Raw genomic sequence first — 18,894 nt, 5'->3', positions numbered from 1 at the left:
CGCTGAGGAATGCCGGAGGGAATGTGACACCACCCTACGTAATGTATGTTAAGTAACTGCAACACTGGCACTTACGGATGAGTAAATGTCTATGGAAAATAAAAATAAACCCAAACATGTTTGTGTACACAAGGAAACAAGATGTAAAAACATATTTAAATGACTTGCATCCACTCACAGCAGAAAGGACAAGCTGGGAGGGATGAGCACAGTGGCATTTTAACAGCCAGCAACTGTTGGTTTGGTGCTCAGCTCTCTCAGCCAAAAGATTCTGAGCAAACCAGGGAAAAGCTTTGAACTGCAGTTGGTAATTCAGGACAAGAAAAGGCAAAAAGTGTATTTTTGAATGTGCCGACACAGAGGAAAGGGACACACAAATAAAAAACCTAATCAGGAAGTATTTGTAAACTCCATGAAGAATTATTGTGAAAAAGTTTCTGTGCACAAAGGCAGCACAAGGCCGGCACATGTAAACAGACCTTACACAGGCAAAACTGTTCTCAGCCACACACACAGGGGAAAGGGAGTACAACCACTGGGCTGAGACACACACGCTGTCAGATCCCAGAGCTGCCTCGGTTTCATGCCTGGCTTTTCCTACACCTTACAATTTCATCATTGTTGTTGGATGACTAATCCTTAAATACGATCTGAAAACCTGCCTCGCTGACTGCTGCCTTCCCATTCCAGCCTGACCTACTACACTTATATATAACCTGGTTTGGATTTAGAACCCTTTTTTCCCTGGTTTATACTCCACTGAATACGGATGTGTGCACAAACAAGAGCATCTTCCAAGAGAAAAATGCCTTGTTGGGCATAAAAAGACATACGAGATATGTTCCTGCCTCTCAGCTGTCCAGAGCTGAGCTTGTCACCTTTGTACCCCTGGGTACAGCAAAGGGACATTAATTCTTGGGAGTTTTCTAATCTGTAATGCACTGGTTCTTTTTTTATTGTTTCTTTGTATTTTATTTAATTAAAAGCTTCAAATAATGGCAAATGGAACTGCAGGAAAACTGCTTCTCAAAGTCTGCTCTATTTGGAAACGGGATATGGTTATCTTGCCTTGAAAGCAAGATTTAGAAAGCCCAGAAGAGTAGAGGATATGGTTAATAAAATCTGTGTGAGGAAAAAAAAGGCGTAATTGGATGTGGCAGATGTAGAGAGTGCAGGATAGGGAACAGGAAAGGAAGGAGAGGGAAGAAAAACAGGAAAGAGCCTATTTGAGAAAATGTTCATGCCATGAATGAATGTCACAGAAAATATGGAAAGTAATTAGGAATCCTAGTTAGGATCACCCTTTAACACGTTTCAGTGCCAGTTCTCTGCAAACAAAGATCAGCTCCAACCTTCATATCTAAACCATGCAGTTCCCAAAATGACTGGTTAGAACACACTCTTTCCTTTTGCTCACTGTTTACATGTTCAGTTTCTGGCAACACGAGCCATATTTGCATACAATCTTCAAGGGGGGGAATAGAATTAAGATACCATTGATAATGGTATCAATATCCATAAAATTCTGCTTGTCCTTTAACTGCAGCCACCTTGGCCCACCTCACATGAAGCACTGTCTGCCAGTGACACCAAAGGTGGGCTCTGAACGACTGCCTGCTCACCACCTTGACAATTACTGCCTAATTCTGAAATCCTAACATGTGCCTGTTATTATACAAACACAGTCAGACCTCAGTCATTCTTTTGCTGTAGAAGATCCAGAATGTGTTGAAATGTTCAAATATCTGAGCTCATGCTGCCCAGAAAGCAAAAAGGATACAAAACATCAGTGTAATAAGGTCCACATCTACCATAAACATTGCCTAGCAAAGATGCAGCTCTTCCCAATATTAGTTTTTATATTGGAAGAAGTGTACTTTGGTAAGTAAATTTTTTCCCTAAATAAGAAATGGATGGGAGAGGCTACTACTGCATTGCACTGCAGCCATGGTACTAAATCACTCCACTGAGACTGCGCCTTTTAATCCCCCCGTTATCCACATACATAAATATACGCTGTGCTTTGGTGTCCTGCCCCGTACCCTTGACAGGCCCCGAGGATAATCTGTGACAATCGCCTTTGCTGAAAGCGAGGGAGGCAGGCGGGAGGAGGAGAAAGGGAGCAGAAGGGGGGGATGAAAGAAAACCGAGGAGAGAGCCCTGAGTATTCCAGGGCAGCTGCTGGAAGAGGAAGGTTTGCATTTTCCGTGCTCTGCCACAGTGCTGTGACTGCAGACACCCTCCAGTCCCCACCGCGAGGATCAATGTGCCGAGCGATCCGGCCCGGCCGCACCCATTGGCGTCTCTCCGAGCTGCTCCTGTCTTGGCAGATGCTGCCGGGAGGAGACCGGGGGGGAAGAGGAAGGAGATCTGCAGTGCTGCATCACCACAAGGCTTCACTGCAGCACAGCAGCGTTACAAGGAAAAAACCACTACACGTTCTGAAGGGCCGGGGGAGGAGAGGCGGCGAGAGCACCGCGCTTCCTTAAGCCGAAGCGAAGGCAAGATGGAGGCGAATATGCTCCGAGGAGCCACCTTTGTCCGGGCTGGGAAGAGGGGACAAAAGGCCAGGGGAGGCATGGCCGCGACCTTTGGTAACGTTGGCAGAGCGGCTCCTCTCAACCTTCGCCTTGTGTCGCTACACCTGTGCGTCAGCCCTTCCCAAGGCTGCGTTTTGCAATCCCTGCCAGACCAACAGAAACAAAGAGGCGCCTTCGCTCGGCTCCCACTCCGCAGACTCGAACGAAAACAAGGCCTTTAGTGCCTCTTCCCGTCAACAACTCCTGCAGATTAATCATTAGCTCCACATCGTAACGAAAGCGGACGAGGCCGTGTTTTCCAGTTCGACCTGAAGCAGAGGAGGCGAGGACATACGGAGCTGTTATGTCACCAAGCCCTTCCACCAGCACAGCGCGACCGAAGCACCCGCCTGTAAACACACATCGAGCAGCCCTTGCAGAAAAAAGTTGCCCAATAATCACCGCTCGAACAAAGCCACGCTAATCCAGCTTTTCAGACAAAGAAAAGGAATTTATAATTTAAGCATTATTGGTTTATTCAGTGTAGATCAAAGCACCTCTACATTCAAGCAGCTGAAATGTCTCTGGGCTCTTGGCACGGCTGCTCGGTATGTTTCCCTCACTCTCCAGCCCTTCCTCCTCCCCAGTTCTTCCTCCCAGACCGGGAGACAGCGCGGCCAGGTTGGGAAACGCAGCCTCCGCCAATGCAGGGCCGGGCTGGTTCCTCCTCCCCGGGGACAACGTGTCACCCAGGCACAGCCAAAGTCATCCCGCACCCTGCAGCCTTCCCTACACCGGCTGTCAGCACCCTCGGCTTTCTAGCTCCAATAAACCGTTCCAGCTCGGGTGCTTACTCCAAACACTCTTTTCCTGCACAGTCCCTGCTGTTCCAAGCAAAAGCATTCTAAATAAAGCATGGGCTACAAGAACACCAGCCAATAATTGTGTAGTAAGCAAACCTTACTGTTCAGCTGCAATATTCTATAAACTTATTAGGATCTTTATAGGATGATCTGTACATGGTAAGAAAAGGTGGGTTGAAATGAGGGAGATTAATTTTTTCGTATAAACCAATCCCACTTTAAATCATGTTATATATAGATACCTCCCGTTTCTCTTGCTGAGCTCCCCACAAGTTTGTGAAGACCTCTCATACCCAACCATATTCATCACTGCAGAGTTCTGCAGGTCAGCTGCATCGTGGCCGAAGAAACTTCACAGCATTTTTATTTAGAAGCTGGCACAATGCTACGTTCCACATACTACTAAATGTAAGACACACTGCAAGACCCAAAATAATGCAGGAGCTTTTTCTGTGTGTGTGTTTCTGCACCGCCCATTAGAAGCATGATTTGACAAGATGCTCCAATACAGCAGGACATCTGAGTATTTTGTATTCACTCAGGTTCCCTTTGACTGCAGCCAGGTATCTTTAGCCATCTGAAAAGCTCGGCTCATTTTGCCGTGCCACACTCAAACTCCTTCCTCCTCAGTGATTATATAACCCCAGCAAGCCCCAGCCTGCATTATTCAGTAAAACGCTCGCACAGCATGAAGCTTTTCCTTGGCCAATCACATTCCTCTGGCTTTGTTGTTATTTCATAACAAAATAATGTGTCCTGAAATAATACTTCACCAGATGTCTACATCTCTTCTCCTTACTCCTGACACCAAATCAATCCAAATACCCCACGTTAGGGGTACTCCACCTCTCTGTTACCCCTGCACACAGCAGGTCTGCTCCACGTACAGGGAAATCCAGGATGTGCAGATACTAAACCTCCATGAAGCAAGATGCCATCACCCTCCACAGGGATTTTTAGCTAGGCTAATGGATGTCTGTTGAGCCCCTGAACATCAGTTCTAGGGTCTTCTGCTATCACGGACACTCATTTCACAGCCTGAGAAACTTGGCCCACCACAACAGCACGTGCAGTCACTTTCCAGCCATAGAATACACAAAATAACACACCAAAGAGCAGCACTGACCACACTGGGATCTTACCAGCAGCAGGACACCGAGCCACAGGAACAGCTATCCTGCAGAAATCCTGTTTGGAGTTAAGCACCAGCCTCCAGTACCACCGCTCCCAGCAGGAACCGCACAGTGAGCGTCTCCCGCCCGCACCGCTCACAAAAGGTGTTTAATATTCACCACTGTGAGAGTTCCTGAGCCAGCAACACAAAGGGAACTTGTGTCTCTACACGGGCGTTTGCAAAGATTATGGCACTACAACTGATCACAACGAGGGCAGTGATACAATAAATAATACACACAGCAATTAAAACATGCTTATCCCAAGGAAATTACATCCCACGATGTTCCAAGCTTCATATTCATTACAGCCACATGTTTTACTGCCATAAAATGTATACACTTGTAATTCATTTTTTTAAAAAAGGAATTTCATATGTAGAGCGGTATGAAATGATATTTCACAACCTTCAGACCCGAGCAGCACAAGTCTTTAGAATTAAAGTCTGCCTCAAGTAATGCAGATCATTACTCAACATCTGACAGTATCATCATGTGCCTGGCATGGAAGGAAACTTCAGGGCTGACAAACAGAGAAGAATCAAGGAATCTAAACAAAAACTCAAAATTGCACTGCCTGTTTCATAAATACAGTAACTGACCTGCAGCAGACAGCAAAACCAGGGACAGGCCATTGAGAAGAGTGTGCACAGGGCTAGGATGAAAATCATTCCAATTCATCAAGATGGATCTTGATAGAAACAAGCAGAATTCCACAGTCCTGGAAAACTACACTTAAAATTAAGTCTAACAAGTGTGGGGAACTATCACCTGTTGAGCCACAATCATTTCACTTTGTAGGACTTTGACCTCAACCCCCAGGTATTTGTCAAACGGTATCTCAAATGCTTCCAGACAAATTCCACGTCCCCATGGCTGCTGGCCTGAGCCAGCAGCTGCACTCAGGACAGACTAGGAGTAGTATTTACTATGGACAACTTGATACCGAGTTCTGGTTGGCTCCCTCACCAACCGTTTCCTCCACACACTACACTAACCTCCCAGACTGCTTCCTCTCTGCTGTATTTACAGCAGACATGTGGTAGGTTGAAGTCCCCCACAAGAACAAGGGTGAGCATGAGATTTCTCCCAGCTGTTTAGAAAATATTTCATCTGCCTCTTCAGATGAAATTGGTCTCCTGGTTGGATGGTCTAGCACAGACTTCCATCAGGGTATCTGGCTTGCTGGCCTTCCCACCATTCTTTCCCATAAACACCGAACCCTCTCACCACCATCACTAAGCTCTAGACAATCCAAACCCTTCCTAACACACAGGGCTACCCCACCACCTCTCCTTCCTTGCCAATTCCTTCTGAAGAAGTCACAGCCATTCACTGCAGAACTCCAGTTGTGCCAGTCATCGCCACCATGATTCCGTAATAGCAACTCATACCATCATCTCCTGCTGTGCAACCGTTTCCAGCTCCTCCTGTTTCTCACCCGTGCTGGGGGCACTGGTGCAGATAAATTGCTGTGTCTATAAAGATAAGACACAGCAATTGGCTGGGAGAGCACTCCAGACAATCATGAGTAGGAAAGCTCATCCGTGAGTGATAAATCCACACAACATGCGACTTCAAAATCCTTCATCTTCCCAGAGCCAGGCAAAATAAAAGCTCCTTGTATCATCACAAGGAGCACTGGTTTTCCAGCCACACCGAGAACAGCCCTTGTGACAACAATGATTCAGAAACATGCCCTAATTACCAAGCTCCCATAATTTTCTAGATTACAATCTGAGATGCTTTAAAACCTGTTTAGAGTGATCTTTATTGGCTCTGAGACCTTTGGGGGGAGAAAAACAACGTTCTTCAGGGCATTCTCTCCAGCACTTCTTCTAGTAATAAAGACCTTCAGGGAAATGTCAAAATCCAGGAGCAGAAACAATCAACCAGGTTACAGAGCTCAACCAGACAATGCTGGGGTGAATCCTGAGCACAATGCTCATACTTCTACCCTCCTGCCCCAACACCCAAACCGCTCAAACCCAGACCCCTCTGGACTTTGCAGCTCCCTCTGGCCCCCAGCAGCACTCAGTGGGAAATATCCCAACTCCCGACTACAAACGGGGGTTTTGTTAATGAGATACAGCACGTGTTCCTGCCACGCACGGAAAACAGCCAGGGCTTTGTCTGCACTCGTAATCCCTCCCTACGAGATGACAAAGTAGGAAATTAAAAAGCTAGCACAGGCACATTCACCGATACTCCTGATACCTCTGGTATTTAGGAGCAACACGCTCGACAGATCAGATAGTCCGGAGATAACTCCGTGCTGGAACAAGTGCTCGCCTCTTGCTTTACAGCTCAGCCAAATGCTCCATTTTAAGACCCCAAGTAGGAGTGATTCCTAATTAAGACATTTTATTTATGTCTTTATTGCAAAGTGACCTTTTGGATACTGCCGAAGTATTAATATACAAACGGAATTATTATGTACCAGGGAGGGAAGAAACAGAGTATTTAAAACTGGTTTTTTATAGTTGCCACTGTCGGTAGCAATGATTTCGTCCAATAGTCAACACACCAGGAAATTTTTCTGCAACCCCCATGATAACCAGTTCTACCACAGATCAGCTGTTGCAGCCAGCATGCATCAGGTCACATGTGAATATAGCTGCATCCATTCCTTAAAATACTGACCAGTTCCACTGCAAGACCCCCACGACAGGGAACAGCCTGGAGGAGTCCTAGCAACCTTTTAAACCTGGGCGAAGACGAGGGCGGGGGAGCTGAATCTATGCTTTGGACATGGGGATTACATGAAGCTGGATGAATAAAAATGCCTCTCGGCGCTCCATGCAACATCTCACTGGGCTACACTTAATATCCTCCTCACCCCAGTCAGCAGTTCCGCTGCCGGCAGCGTCAGGAGAACCCAGCATTGCATCAGCCCAGCCAGAGCTCAACCGTGCTGGAGCGAAGGGCTCGACACAACATCACCCACTTACAGCTGCCAGGGTAACTGGATGAGGCACGGCCATCTCAGCCAGCCAGAACAGAGGCAGGCTCTTACTAAGGAACTTTTCCTAGTTGTTTCTTTGAAACAATTAAGGAAAAGCGTGGAAGCACCCATAGCTTATTGGTATATAGATTATTAAAAAAAAAAAAAAAAATCAAAGTGGCTTTGTGAGCAAAACTAATGAAGACTCATTTCTTACGGATGCATGTCTTGAGGTCGAATTCTCCGGCGTCCAATAACCACCAGTTCCCACTGCAGCTTTTCCCACGGTCAGGAACACCTCTCTCCCATGTGGATTCTTTAATGTCTAATAAGGGCTGTGCTCTCGCTGCAGCTTTTCTCTCCATGGGGCCACTAATCAGGTCTCTCTCCTCTATTAAAACCGTTCGTTTTCACAAAACTCAAAGGAACGTCGTGTCTCTGAGACTGAATATCCCCTTCACTCTCAGGTTTAGCTAAAACTGGCAAATAGGTTCAAAATTGATTATAGAAGATATATATACACATGGCAAGAATACCTCAATCTTGCTCTCCAAGCAGATCAGAGTAAATATCACTGTTTGTAGAAGCATGGAAAGGTTACAGAAATATGTAGGAACTCTGCATGTTCAGCTGTGTTGTCTCAAGCACGACGAGCTGTGATTCTTTATCCCCAACCTACACAGATGCGCTCTGTCACGTTCCTACACGCTAGACACAGAGCCGGTGAATTCCATCTCCAGGGCATTCTTTTTCTTCCAGCTTAAAGCATAATCTGCAGATTTGCTTCAAAAACACTGGTGGTGATAGGCTACGTTCAACACCTTCTGCAGGGGAATTGCTCAAGCCTGTGCTTTTGCGTGACTGATTTTAGGATTTGTTTGGATTTGATGTTAAGAACGCACTGCATCGCAACTGTAGGGAAATCTCTTGATTAATCAAGTTTTTTTCATTCTTACATGAAAGGGTAATTCCCCATCTCAGTTTTGCTTCTCCAAGCTCTGCTTTGCATGTATTCGGCAGCAGATGGAGGAAAATGCAGAGTCACAACATTATGGTCTCCCTGCCATGCTGCAGAGCACTTGAAATGTGGATCATCTTAAAGCCTTGGAAGTCTTGGTCCTCACAGGTTCAGACTTCTCCAGTTACAGACACTTACAACCTCTTCTCCAAGGTTTTTGTATGTTTTCCAGAACATGGTACTTTGGAAGAAGAAAAAAGTTTGTCTGTCTGTGGCCTCTGAGACCACCTCAAGTGATCAAACTGCTCTTCCCCCTCGAACATCAACTCAGTTTGAACAAGTGACCAGCTTCAGCTTAGTCCACAGGTTCAACAACTTGAAATTAATTTCTGATAGTAATCAGCCATGGATCCAAGGACTCTCAGTCAAATCCCCAACTGCAAAATCTCACCAATGCTAAGAGGTTATGATCTTGACACCAGGGAGGAAAACCAGCCAGTTCCCAGCCAGTCCAGCCACTCCCGCTCTGCCACACCAGCCAGTCAGTCACCAAACACAGATGTGCAAATGTTATTTCATTGCTTCGTGACTCACCGCTTCCATCGCCCTGGAGAAAGTGCTTGTCCCTGTGACTAAACCAACTGGCAGCATAGTCCTTGGTGTGAGCCAGGTGTCAGCCCAAGGAAAATAATATTCCCCACTGACAAGCGCCTGGCAAGAGCCTGGCACACACTCGGGTGTGTTTTGTCTGCAGTGACTACCTGCGCTCCAGGCACTTTCTCCACAGGCAAGAGAGCCTGGGACTTTCCAGAGAGGAGCTCCTGAACCAGCCAGAGCTTAATGGCTTTTCTTTTGGTGCAACTCAAAGTCGAGGCTTTGCAAAGCTGAGCTGGAAACCTAGTATCATTGCAACAACAGGTGAGGTTTCACACCTTGGCTTTATGAGCTGACTTAAAGGAGGCCTCACCACACCAAAGACTTGAGCAGAGCTGTATCTGGAGGTGAACACATACTACCAGACCAAGAGGGCTCCTCCTGGGGTTCAAGGATACACCACACAACCAGATACACCAACACAACTGCTGGGAAAGCTGCTCCCTCATTTTATGCTGTTTCAGTAATCAGCTTCACCTTTACGTTGAAAAATCAGACTAACACAAGCTAGGCAAAAGCATGAACTGCAGCCAACCCAGGGACTGTAAACTCTGAAAGGATGTAGAGGAAGAGATGCTTCCTGAGCTCAACTGCTGCCAAAAAATGGTGTATCTCCCCGTACCCACAACCAGTGTTATCATCTACAACATCAATCTTTAAGCCACTTTTATTTTTTAAATGTGGCAAAGCTTCTCTGCTACTAATTCTTCCAGTAAGTTGTTTCACAGTTAAGAAGAAGACCAAAGGTTTACTGAGACTTTGATTACAAGGCGATGACTGTGCTGGCCATTGGCTGTCTGGATGCGTATCCAGCTGCCTTCTTAAGAGCAGCATCTCACAGAACCCGTGAAATTAAATCAGATGTTGATTACGTATACAAGGGAGATACTCATCCACCCTGAGCTTTTATTCCCCTCACAGTTAGGATGCTAATGAGGCCGGAAGACTTCTATCCCCTCCAAAGACGACTTCTTTAAGCATACAACTTGGCAATTTATTTTTCTTATTTTGCCCTATTAACTATTACAGGTCACCCACAGCTGCCACAGAGAGCTTAAAGAGGGACATTTAAATGAGTCTCTGTGACTTCTTTGGCAGCCATCACTGTTAATGGGGACGGGAGGTATTCACCCAGCAGATGAACCACAGCGCGTAGCTTTGTGCTGTGCGGAAACGGTGAACACCTCACCAAAGACAGTCAGGGGAAGCTGTGACAGGGACACCAAGTTACTCTCAATGAATCCCATGGACAGCAAACACAACCAGTTCAGTTTTGTTTCTGGAGAAAAACTGTAGGTAATTCACTATTTGCTTAAATAAAGTAATTTACAATCTGGCCATTCTTTTTGTTGAGCTAAAAGATAGTTTCAAATCCAGCTCTGCCTGGGTACCTGACCACCTTCGTGACAGGAACTTGGCCAGAACACAGCTTTCATTTCCTACTGCACTGGGAATGATAAAAGACAAGGAAGCTCTTCCGTTTGGACAGAAGGACATCCAAGAGGAACACACATCCAGGTCAGAACTATCTCACCAGCAGTATCCAACAGACAGCCCTCCTTCCAGAGACATTTGGACTTCTCTGGCTTTTCAGTGGAGAGATGAGAGCACTTTCAGGGCATTCTGATCAGATGCGGAAGCTCATGCTCCAGATCTAAGTGTGCTTATACAAAAAAAGTACTTTCAGTTTTAAGTTGCTGAGCCTAATTAAAAAGGGGAAGAGAAAGGAAGCAAAAAAGCTCCCTTTTGTTCTTAAAAATGTCCGAGCCTTTAACCAGAACATGGTTGTTGCGACAGACTGCTGCTCTCCTCCCACGATCAGTTTGTCTGAGTGGAAAAATTATGTTCATTTCACATCTGAGCTCTGCTCCTTCTCACCCAAGTCACCACAAAGGTCTGGACCTCGCAAAGACAAAGACACACAAACCCTAGTCCAGAGCCAGCCACGCGCAATGGCTACAGAACACACTTCCAAAAAATCCATCCCAGGAAGGATGTTGTTTCCACCAAATTCAGAGGTGTTGCCTTCAATCTTTCCTGCTGACAGACCAGATTGCAGCAAGCTCTGGGATTTATCTGGTATATTTATGAAAAGCCTGGAACAGTGTTTATTCTTTTACTGGAAGATGTTATCTTCACACTGCAGGATTTTACAGATTGCAAGGGATGATTACAGAGCATCAGCAGGTTAAACAATAACTATGGAAATGCACAAACCAAAGCAGTTGCTGTGTTTTATTCATGATCCAGGAATCTTCACCACCCTGAATGCATTGCTGCAGAACAGTGATGGGGATGGGTTTCAGGAGATCTAAGCTGCCATTACTCTTCAGACAGAAAAGTGAAACCTCAAAATGAGTGTGTGTGTACAATCACCAGGTGGGAAACACTGCTGACTTGTAGCCTGGGTGATGAAAAGAACAACTTCTGTCTGATTTTCATTAACTGTCCAAGCAGTCTTCAAAACACCACAAAGACTTGAGCAAAGGAAAGCAGAGAGGCTGGTTGTACACTGTGAATTTCCATCCTCAGGCTCCTGTTCCTCCCACGAGATTCCTAAATCAGCATGCCGAAGATGCAGCTAAACTCAGAATCTTATTATGGAGAGCAATCATTTTTCCAGTTTGTTCCTCAGTTCATTGTTTAGGAATGTTTGTCCTTGCAGTCTTCAGGGCGTTCTCAGACCTCAGCAAGTTCAATGAACTTAATAAAAAACACAAGTGAAATATCTCACTGGTTCTTATTTTTGGTAGCTACAAATCCAGAGCATATCCAACCCACTGGCAGCTCCACAACTCACACCCAGCACTCTCCCAAAACCTTCCGCAGCCTAAAAGCAGCTGGGAGGGGTGACCCTCAGTTCTACCCCTTCCCAAATGTCCTCAGAAAACTGTTTTGATGTTTGTTATTTCTCAGGTGCCTCTTCAGATGCAAAAGGGCATCTCCTCCTCTTCCTCACAACCCAACAGCAGTGTGAAACCACCACAACAGCAAGAAAAGCTGCAGTTGTGACACATCAGCTCACAAAAACAAAGCTCCTGAGGAACCCCAGGTCCACCCTGACTCACTGCCTAATCCAACATCTGCAACCTGCCTTCTAGTCATTTGGATATTTACTTCCTTTTTTATGGAAAGCCAGCAAGCGCCTCTTCACCCTCAGCGAAGGCAAGGACCTAATTTTGGACACACCTTAAGATGTCAATAAGGTCACTTGCCAGGGAACTTGGCATGACTTTCTGGCCTATGAAAAGAAGGGAGGAATAAAAAACCAGTCAACAAGGCTATCACGAAGTGAACTTAAGCCTTTATTCATCTCCTGTTCTGACCTGATGAATGGACTTAGTGGCTTTGTATGCCTTGCTAGACTGGTAAGTTCTCAGCATATGAATCTGTTTTCTTGTACTCTGCAGGGATTATTTTATTGTTGTACCAAAGGAGTTTACAGTAAGGGCAAGAAATACCAAAAGCCAACATTGCTCTTGAGCGGCTCAGCAACAACAGAAGCTGCTCACATCAAATCACAAATAATCACAACTAAACATAGCCTGGACCTTTGAAGAAACTTCAGAGAAGAAACAATGCCAGCCAGGCTCAGCAAATGACAGAATTTTTGTGACCAAGTGACATCAACTTATCTTTCTACCACAGCTCAGCCAGCATATTAAACCACTTAATAGAAGCTTAGTCCAAATCTATACTCTTCGTGGCTTTTCATTAAGTTTCTTTGAAATAATTACTCAGCCATTTTCTCGGCCAGTGTGGCGTCAACCAGCTGCCACCTCAAGTGCAGGCAAAGAGCAGAATCCAGAGCAGCCACAGATATCAGCCTGCATAGGAGCCACCCGCCGTGACTTGGCCGGGGGGAACCAGGAGGCAACTGCAGACAGACACCACTGTGTAACTGATGCCACGGAGGTGATGCCTGTGCTGCTTTGGGGTACTTGTGGATCGGTACTGGCAACAGATTTATTAATCTAATGGAACACCACCACTAGAACCAGCACCACCATCACCCCAATGAGCCACCCAACTGACAAACCTACACCCTGCACAAGGCTGACTTTCACTGAAACCAACCGAGACTCAAGGATGCAGAACTTGCCTCATGCATTCCACAGTTTTCCTCCTGTTCCGATTCTGGGCAAGTATTTTAATCCCCCTGCCCCAGTCTCCTAGCCAAACATCCTCCCATGGTCTTTGGATTACATTACTGGAAGCGTTTGTAAAACCAGCACAAACAAGTTCTGATGCTGCCCATTATTATAGACATCACTCCAGTAAAGCACAGGCATAAACTGTACCCTCCCCCTTCTGCAAAGCTCTGAGCTGGAAAAAGCAGTACCTCATCTGTGAAAATACCTAAAGTGACACAGATCGAGAGACGAAACAGCAACAGTCCCTTCTGTGGCCTTACTTCTGTATTTTCCAGCAATAAAAATACACCTAGATGGAGATTTGTACAGGCTGAGCTGAGTTGGAATAATCACCCCTGTGTTTGCATCCCAAGTGATATCCAAGGACTTATTAATCAATGATCACCAAAAAAAGCCAGGGAACATACTTAAGAGCTTTACTACAAAACCAGGAACACCATTCCTTCCAACTCAAGCCAGTTCCATGGAAAGGCACTGCAAGACCTGCTGGTGTCTGACGTGGGAAGTTTTTCCTCCAAGTGTTCCACACCAGCAGTGGCCGCCACCGCTCTCCCCAAGTCACAGCCTGCACCAGAGCCACCAAAATTCCCCTACACCACCTCGATCCACAGCAGTGACACAGAGCAGGAGGCACACATTCCACCCTCCCAGGCTGAATTCACAATCCAACCATCAAGACAAAACATTTCCTTGCAAACTGACCAAATATTCTCTAGGAATTACTGGAAACAAACAGGCACTTGCTGTCATGGCAGGTTTTCTGCAGTTGTGTTTAAAATGCCAACCACTTCTACAGGAGGTATCCAAAGCATCTTCTGCGAGACAGACACTGGAACATGCCGAAGCCACACAAAGCCTATTTCCCACCCCAAAAAAATCCTTAAAAGCTATCTTCTCCAAGACTGCCCTGATCTGCAATGTATTTCTGTTGATTTTCAAGGAGCGCATTTGTTTCCTGAAATCCAGGGTTTCTCCTGGACTTGGTTGCCACTGTGAATGTCTTAATTCTCCCCCAGCACAGGAGATTGCACACGACAGTCACATGGTCCATCATTAAGAGGCTTTTACTCCTCTTTGCCCTTTAAAACACCAATAAACAGACAAAGCCATATTCTTTCAGATAACTGGAAGAAAACACAAGGAGGAAAAAAAATATGGAAGGGCAGCACTTGTGCTGGGTAAAAATGTTACTATATTTAGTCGCCTTGTTCTGCGAGCTACCAAGCATCTGTTTCAGTGATGGTGAACGACAGGTTTTTTTCCAGCATAAATTAGGTGAGCCCAAACCATTGCTCCCACCACTGCCCCGAGCTCACGTCTCCCAGATCCTAACACAGATTTGCTACTTCCCAATCGCCAATTCTGGCACTGGTTGCTTTTCTATTTCAGGGTGCCCTAATAGCTCAGTTGAGAGGAAATATAGAGCATTAGCTTTTAAAAACAGAATATTTGTGTAAAAAATTGAAAGACAAAAACAATTTCAACGCATTTAAATGCATAGAAAATCTCTCCTTTGCAACCCCCTTTAATATCAAGGAAATAAAATTTTAAAAAGGGCTTCTAAGGAAAAAAAATAGCACTGCTCATGTAAGCCAATGCTTCTTAAGACCAGCTTCAATATTCTCTAATTTGAAAGAAGAATTCATAGTAGGGAGAGTTATTTCCATTCACCTAACTAAACTAAACAAACCAACCAGGAGCATTTGGGGGAAAGAATAAAAACATTTAATTTCTTCAAAATTCTTAATTCATCCCTGAAAAGAATTCCTTGTGGACCTGCTAAGGCAAGCAAGGTTCCCATAGTCAGTGGTTAAATGAAGGGGGGAGGAGAAGCAGCAAACCCTTTATACTCCTGCTGCTGGGTTGTAAGTTTTAGGAGTTTTCCCTGAATTCTTGCCTCTTTGGAAACAAGATGGTTGTTTCTCAAACTCGCCCCCAGCAGGGACTGTGAAACAGCCCTTCGAACAGGCTTCCATCTGGGAAGGACAGTATTTCCCAAGCACGGTGGAAAAACAAACACTCCGGTGAGTTGCACAGAGGCTCTGGAGGTAAGGCGACTCCCGCTCGCAGCCCAGTTGAGATTTTAGGCGCTATTTCCCCCAAATCTCGCCCTGCTCCCATGGCTCAGCCTCCCGCACGCGCTTCGCCCTATTCCCAGGCTGGGGGATGGGTGGGAACTGGGCTCTGCCAAGCCCCGCTCCATCCGAAAACACTTTCTCTCCCAACTAAAGCGCCGTTTCCAAGGAGGAAGCCTTCCCCATCGCACCTCCACGGCAGAGCAGCCCTTTCCTTCCCTCTGGATAAACCCACCATGCCGTGCGATCCTTGTGCAGCGCGTGTCCCTTCCCCCAGGCAAGCACGGGCATACAAAGGAAGCCTTGCTCCATTGTCCACCTACAGCACCTACACATCGAGCCTCGAACCCGGCTCCACGCTCACCCCCTCACCCCTTTGCTAGCCACAAATATTCCAGTGGTTACAGCCCCACAGCATTCGGAGGCGGCGTGTCATCCCCTCCACCTGCTTTAGTACCTGCAGCCAAAGGGCTGAAGCGTGTTTTAACTGTGTTTAGTGGCGTGAGACCAGCCTCACCCAAACAAACAAATCCCGGGCAAAAATCACTTTGGAAAAACAGGGAGAAATGCCCGGCTACAAACCTCTTTGCAAACCTCCGATCGCAACTTGACGAGGTAGAAACTACCAAAAAAAGGTAATTAATTCAGTGCCTGCCATTTTTCCCATCCATCTCCAAGCAACAGTACCATAGCAACTTTTTCCCTGCTCTAATACATCGTAGAAAAGGAGGAGGACTGGACAAAATAAAACCCAGGAATGTCAGATTTCCACTGTGGAGCGCCTATTCCCTTAGCTAGTTATGGCTGGAATTAACCAAATAACCCTAGAGCGCGTTTTTTCCCCCCAAAACCCGGGTTTGTACAACACTGAGTCACGTAACCTGGACAGAGGGACACGACAAACCACCCTGGATACACATCCACCATCCTGCGCATTGGCACGGACTAAGCAGCAAATTCTGGGCTTAGGGGGCTAATAAAGGTAAAAAAAGTTGAAGCTTGATTAAGACAGGCAATTTCAGAGCGGTGAGGATGCGGAGATGGGGTTTGGCTGCTGCAGCAGCTCAGGCCAGGAGGATGGAGGGGGATGTGAGACCCCCAGTCCTTCCACAACAGACGACCAGAAACCAGGGAAGAGGCGCTGGGACCTTTCTTTTTACCCCTCGGTGTCACCACATCTATTTTTCCCATGGTGACTCATTATTAAGGACGCTCCGTCATTTTTCCAGCACAGGAAGATTAAAGGAAGCTTCAAAATCCATTTTTTTTCTGCTGGTGGTGGGATTAAAGCAAAGCGCCTGAAGGGGCCATGAGCTGAGCAGGGCTTGTTACTCTTTTTCTCCCTAAAAATCAGCTTCCAGCGTGGGGTGCATCGACTTGAGAACATTTCCACAGGAAAAAGGTGATGCTGAGGCGGCGGGGGAGAAGCCTCTTCCTCCTCCTCCTCCTCGCAGGGAAAGACGAAGGGAGGAGGAAAAAAACCACAACCATGCAAACAGCTACTACTTCCTTATGAGCGGGATTAACCTATGCAACAACCAAAAAGAAAAAAAAAAAAAAAAGAAGGAAAAAACAACCCAGCATGATAAAGGAGTCCAGAGCGCTTCCCGCGTGCAGGATCCCGTGTTTTCTCCGTGGGTTTGTGTGATTTTTTTTTTTTTTCCCCCAGAGTCACGTTTTCGCAGCTGCAGGCGCTTCGGTTCCCACCGCTCGCTGCACCTCGGGGGGACACGCAGCATCCTCCACGGCTCCAGGTGGGAGGGAAACGCAGTGAAATGGGCGAAAATCAACAGAAAAACGTCCGAGCATTGAAAAAATTGCCAAAAAAAACCTAAAAAAAAAGGAAAACAAGCCAGCCAGGCTCTGCGCTGCCTCCCGACATCCTCGGCATGGGATCCGCTCCGTGGCGACCGCCGAGCCCCACTCGCTGCTGCTCCGTCGTTTCGGGTCCATTTTTAGCCATTTTTGTATTTCCCCGCTCCGGCCGCGCCGCCGCTCCCGCCATGGCGCGGGTTATTTACAGCGCTGTTTTCCTCCTCCTCTCCACGGGAACCGCCGTCCCCGCGCACACCTCCCCCCCTTTCCCACGTTTTTCCCCTCGTTTTTCCCCACACCGCGGGTCGGGCAGGACGGGCCCCCTCGCCGCTCCCCACTCACCGCTTGAAGTGCTCGATGATCTTCTCCTCGCGCACGTTCTCCGGCAGGTTGCCCACCCAGAGGTGCCTGGTTTCCCGGACCATGCTGCGCGGCGCGGGGCGAGCCCGCCGCCCGTGCCCCGGCTCCCGGCCGCCGCCTGCCCCCGCGCCGCGCCGCCGGCCGCCGCTCGCCGGCCGCCTCCGCCTCGCCCTCCGCCCCTTCCGCCGCGGGGCCCGGCCGCCCTCAGCGCCACCGGCCGCCGGACCGCACCATCCCCGCCGGGGGGGCCCCTTGCCCGCCGGGCCGGCTGCCGGGCGCCGGGCTCGCTCTCCGCCGCGGCTGCGCTTCCTCGCCGGCTCCCCCCGCCGCGCCGCCCGCTCGCTCGCTCCCGCTGCCTCCTCCTGCTCCTCCTCCGGCAGCGGCAGCGCGGCGCCCCCGCCGCCGCCGCCTCCTCCTCCCCCCTCGCGCTCCCGCTGCTCCGCCGGCCCGGCCGCGCTCGCTCGCTCGCTCTCCCCCCCTCCCCTTCCCTTTTCCCTTCCCTTGCCCGCGCCTCGCGCAGCGCCACACGGGGGCCCCCGCGCAGGCGCACTGCGCCCCGGGGCGCGCGCCGCGGGGCTGGCGGAGGGGGCGGGGCGAGAGCTCGCAACGCCCCGCGCGGGGGGGTCGGGGCGGGACTGCGCGTGCGCCGGGCGGGAGGGGCCAATGGGGGTGTGAGAAACGGGGGGGTGAGAGAATCGGGATGGGGAATGTGGGAATCGGGATTGTGAGAAACGTACTGGGGGGCTGTGAGAACTGGGGTGGGGGATGTGGGAAACGGGGGGATGAAGGAATCGGGACTGTGAGACGGAGACAGACACAACGAGGGGTTTTATGTGAGACATACGGGGGGATTCTGAGAGTCGTATTGGGGGGCTCTGAGAATTATTATGGGGGGCTTTGAAAATTGTAATGGGAGCTATGAGAGTCGTGATGGGGGCTGTGAGACTTATGCTGGGCTGGGGGAGTTGGAATAGGGGGCTGTGAGAGAACGGGTTGGACTGCAAGGGCAAGGTCCTGCTGGCACAGCTCAAAGGGGCTTCACCCAGCCAGTGGTCCCTGCTGACCCCCAAACCTACAGCTCCCCCAAATCCCATAAGGATTGCGAAATCCTGAGGCACAAGCTACCTTCATCCCTAGGTGAGCCCACACCCAGCCCATGGCCACCGGGCAGACAAGTAAAAAATTAATTGAGGTGATGGCAGCAAGGCGTCCCGCACTGCCAGTGGCTCTGGTGTCTGCAATGGCTCCAAAGGTCACAGCAACAAGAACCCCGAGCGGGGCTGCAGGGGGGTCACCAAACCCCCTTGGCTGCTCCAGATGCTTACCTCTGCCAAAACAGGGAGGATGTGTCACCCTGAGACACTTCCTCCACCAAATCAG

The 18,894-nt window shown here is 48.3% G+C and overlaps 1 protein-coding gene across 3 annotated transcripts in view; it reads right to left on the bottom strand.

The window, feature by feature from the left end:
* SPEN (spen family transcriptional repressor) overlaps nt 1-17,927 on the bottom strand; it is a 66,769-nt gene extending 48,842 nt beyond the window's left edge. For 2 of the 3 annotated variants that reach the window (XM_085079888.1, XM_085079889.1), the window contains exon 1: nt 17,497-17,927. In XM_085079888.1, the coding sequence (XP_084936014.1) occupies nt 17,497-17,579 (83 nt within the window). In that variant the 5' untranslated portion in view covers nt 17,580-17,927. The remainder of the gene's footprint in view (nt 1-17,496) is intronic. The other variant, XM_085079887.1, reaches the window with a different exon arrangement.
* Between the last annotated feature and the right edge of the window lie 967 nt (nt 17,928-18,894).

Source organism: Lichenostomus cassidix, chromosome 21 (genome assembly GCF_008360975.1).
Source record: "Lichenostomus cassidix isolate B80296 chromosome 21, HeHo_3.0, whole genome shotgun sequence".
Classification (NCBI taxonomy): domain Eukaryota; kingdom Metazoa; phylum Chordata; class Aves; order Passeriformes; family Meliphagidae; genus Lichenostomus; species Lichenostomus cassidix.
Note: the sequence above shows the minus strand (reverse complement) of the source record. Positions and strands in the feature narration are given on the sequence as shown.